This window comes from Calidris pugnax, unplaced genomic scaffold, assembly GCF_001431845.1.
Source record: "Calidris pugnax isolate Ruff unplaced genomic scaffold, ASM143184v1 scaffold1156, whole genome shotgun sequence".
NCBI lineage: Eukaryota > Metazoa > Chordata > Aves > Charadriiformes > Scolopacidae > Calidris > Calidris pugnax.
The window spans coordinates 520,141-522,784 of record NW_015094503.1 but is presented as its reverse complement, the minus strand read 5'-3'; the positions used below and the strand labels follow the sequence as shown (position 1 = coordinate 522,784).

The 2,644-nt window shown below is 53.7% G+C and overlaps 1 protein-coding gene across 1 annotated transcript in view; it reads right to left on the bottom strand.

Moving 5' to 3' along the window:
- Window positions 1–2,644, bottom strand: part of LOC106900798 (small ubiquitin-related modifier 3) — a 20,859-nt gene that overhangs the window by 1,162 nt on the left and 17,053 nt on the right. The window contains exons 2-3 of the mRNA XM_014962945.1: window positions 2,315–2,629; window positions 391–462 (exon numbers count right to left, since the gene is read on the bottom strand). Of these exons, the coding sequence (XP_014818431.1) occupies window positions 391–462; window positions 2,315–2,629 (387 nt within the window). The remainder of the gene's footprint in view (window positions 1–390; window positions 463–2,314; window positions 2,630–2,644) is intronic.

Below are 2,644 nucleotides of genomic sequence, written 5' to 3'. Positions count from 1 at the left end.
TTCCACACACCCCCCCCCCCCCCCCAGCCAAGCGTCCCCTCTGTCCCCTGCCTCTGGCCTTGCCAGCCCAAGAAATTCCCCATCTTCTCAGCACTGCCAGAGCCAATGGCAGCCACGGCTTCAGCGCCATCTCTGAACAGGCTGAGGCAGAAGGACAGAGCTGAAAACACCAGCGCTTGCCACAGGTCCCTTCCACACCAGCACCTATGCATTTTCCTCCACCCCACAGCAGTGAAAACATTCAAGCTGGAAAAAAAAAAGAATCCCACCCTGGAACATGCTAAATTTGTGGCAAGTATTTCAGAATCTTTTTGATTTTAAACCCCTTTGATCTGTGCACAGACATCAAAATGTTTGTACAGCAATTTGCAGTAAAAGTGTTTTTCATACCTGTGCAGGTGTGTCTGCTTCGTTAATTGGCTGTCCGTCAAATCTGAACCTAATCTGCCTCATCGACAAGCCCTGCAAATTTAAAGTAATTCATATGAGAAACCACGCTTTTGTTTTTGAATCCAAACAAAACACTTATGGATTTACCGTCAGAACAAATATTAACAAGTTAACTGGGCAAGAAACTTGGTGCATCTATCTTGCTGTATTGCCTGAGGAAGCAGAGCTGTTTGAGCGATGTCCCGCTGCGCTGCTGGCACAGCGAGGACTCCATATGGACCCACAGGGCCAGGTTTGGCACCTAGCTTTGGCTCTGCAAGGCACAAGTACCAAAAGTTAATTTACGAAGGTAATTTAAGAAGAGGTCCATTCTATAAAGCATCAGAGGACGTGTCAGGGAGGAGCAGCCATTGTTTCTCATGCAGTCAGAGAAGTTACACTACACTAAGTTGACTCAAAGGAAAAAATTTTTTTAAATGTCAGAAAAAACTCCTTTTTTGTGTAACTAGCTATCAGGACCAACCACCCATGGTTAATCACGCCAGGCATCTGCTCCTACTTCTAGTTCTTTATCTTCTGATGAAAAAAGGAACCACAAAGAAGACTGCTTGAGGAAAAAAAGAACTTGCAGAACCTTAGGCAATTTTCACTTGCAAGGTTTATTAGAAAAATGCCGGGGTCTATATGTTAGGCAGTTAATGCTGCCCTTAAAACTTGAGTTGAATTCATGACCGAATCCTGTTTTGACAGCATTTAACCACACGCAACAGTCTTTATTCCCCACCTCGGGGATCAAAGTCTTTGCTTTGCCTTCTAAAATCCTCCAAAACCTCCATGTAATTCACACCTCCAGCCACACACACCCAGGAACTCCCTGCACCTCTCCGAAGCCTGCACACATTCCGTTCTCCTTCCCGGCCCCAGAGGCATTACACAGTACCGGGCACGGGACAGGGCAGAGCATAAGGCTCAGGTAAAGCAAAGAAAAGAGCCTGCAAGTAAGGGCCAAGGGGTAATACCAGCACCGAACGCCATTCACATCCCCAGTCTCTCCTCCACATCACCTCACTGGGGGGCTGCAGGCTCCAGACCTGGGCTGTGGGGATAAACCCCTCTCCCATTTAGCCCAGAGTGGCACCAAGGAACAGCCGCCCAGTTTGCTCCATGCTGTTTCCCAAACAGAAAACATAGAATCATAGAATGGTTCGGGTTGGAAGGGACCTCAAAGATCCTCGAGTTCCAACCCCCCTGCCCTGGGCAGGGACACCTCCCACCAGACCAGGTTGCTCCAAGCCCCATCCAGCCTGGCCTTGAACACTGCCAGGGATGGGGCAGCCACAGCTTCTCGGGGCAACCTGTTCCAGTGTCTCACCACCCTCATAGTAAAAAATTTCTTCCTGAGATCTAATCTGAATCTTTTTTTCTTCCAATTAAAAACCGTTTCCCCTTGTCCTATCATTACACCTCCTGACAAAGAGTCCCTCCCCAGCTCTTCTATAGGCACCCTTCAGGTATTGAAAGGCCGCTATAAGGTCTCCCCGGAGCCTTCTCTTCTCCAGGCTGAACAATCCCAGCTCCCTCAGCCTGTCTTCATAGGAGAGGTGGCCCTCCGCTGCACCTGTTCCATACGCTCTATAGAGCTGGTGAAGTCCTGAGGTGACAGAACCGAGGGTTACTGGGCTAAAAAGTGAGAATGAAGGGGTCTCAGAACTAGAGAATACTGTGCGGCGCTGCGGCGGGATGTTTTGAGAGCTCCAGGAGCACCGGAGGGCGCAGAGGCAGCACCACCCACCGAAGGCAAAAGGCCCAAGGCCTCAGAGCCGGCAGCGCCCGCGGCCCCTGCCCCCCGGCCGCAGCCCCCACCGCTGTGCCCAGCGTCCCGGGGGCGAGCGCAGGGAAGCCCCCGGCCCCCCGAGGGCCCTACCTGCCGCTCGCAGTAGGCCTTCATCAGCTTGCTGAGCGGGGTGTGCCGCTTGATCTTGAACTGCACCACCGAGCCGTCCTGCCCCGCCACCTTCAGGTTGATGTGGTCGTTCTCTGTTTTCACGCCTTCCTGGATGAAACGCGCCGGGGGAGGGCGGGAAGGAAGAAGCGGGTTGAGGGCCCGGCCGGCGGCGGGGGCCCGGGGCTCCACGGGGCCTCCCCCTCCCCTTCCCCCTCTTCTTCCTCCTCCTCCTCCTCCCGCCGCCCCGGCCCGGCCCACCCCGCCATCTTGGCCGCCGCACGCCGGCGGGCGGGGCTCCACCGGCAGCCC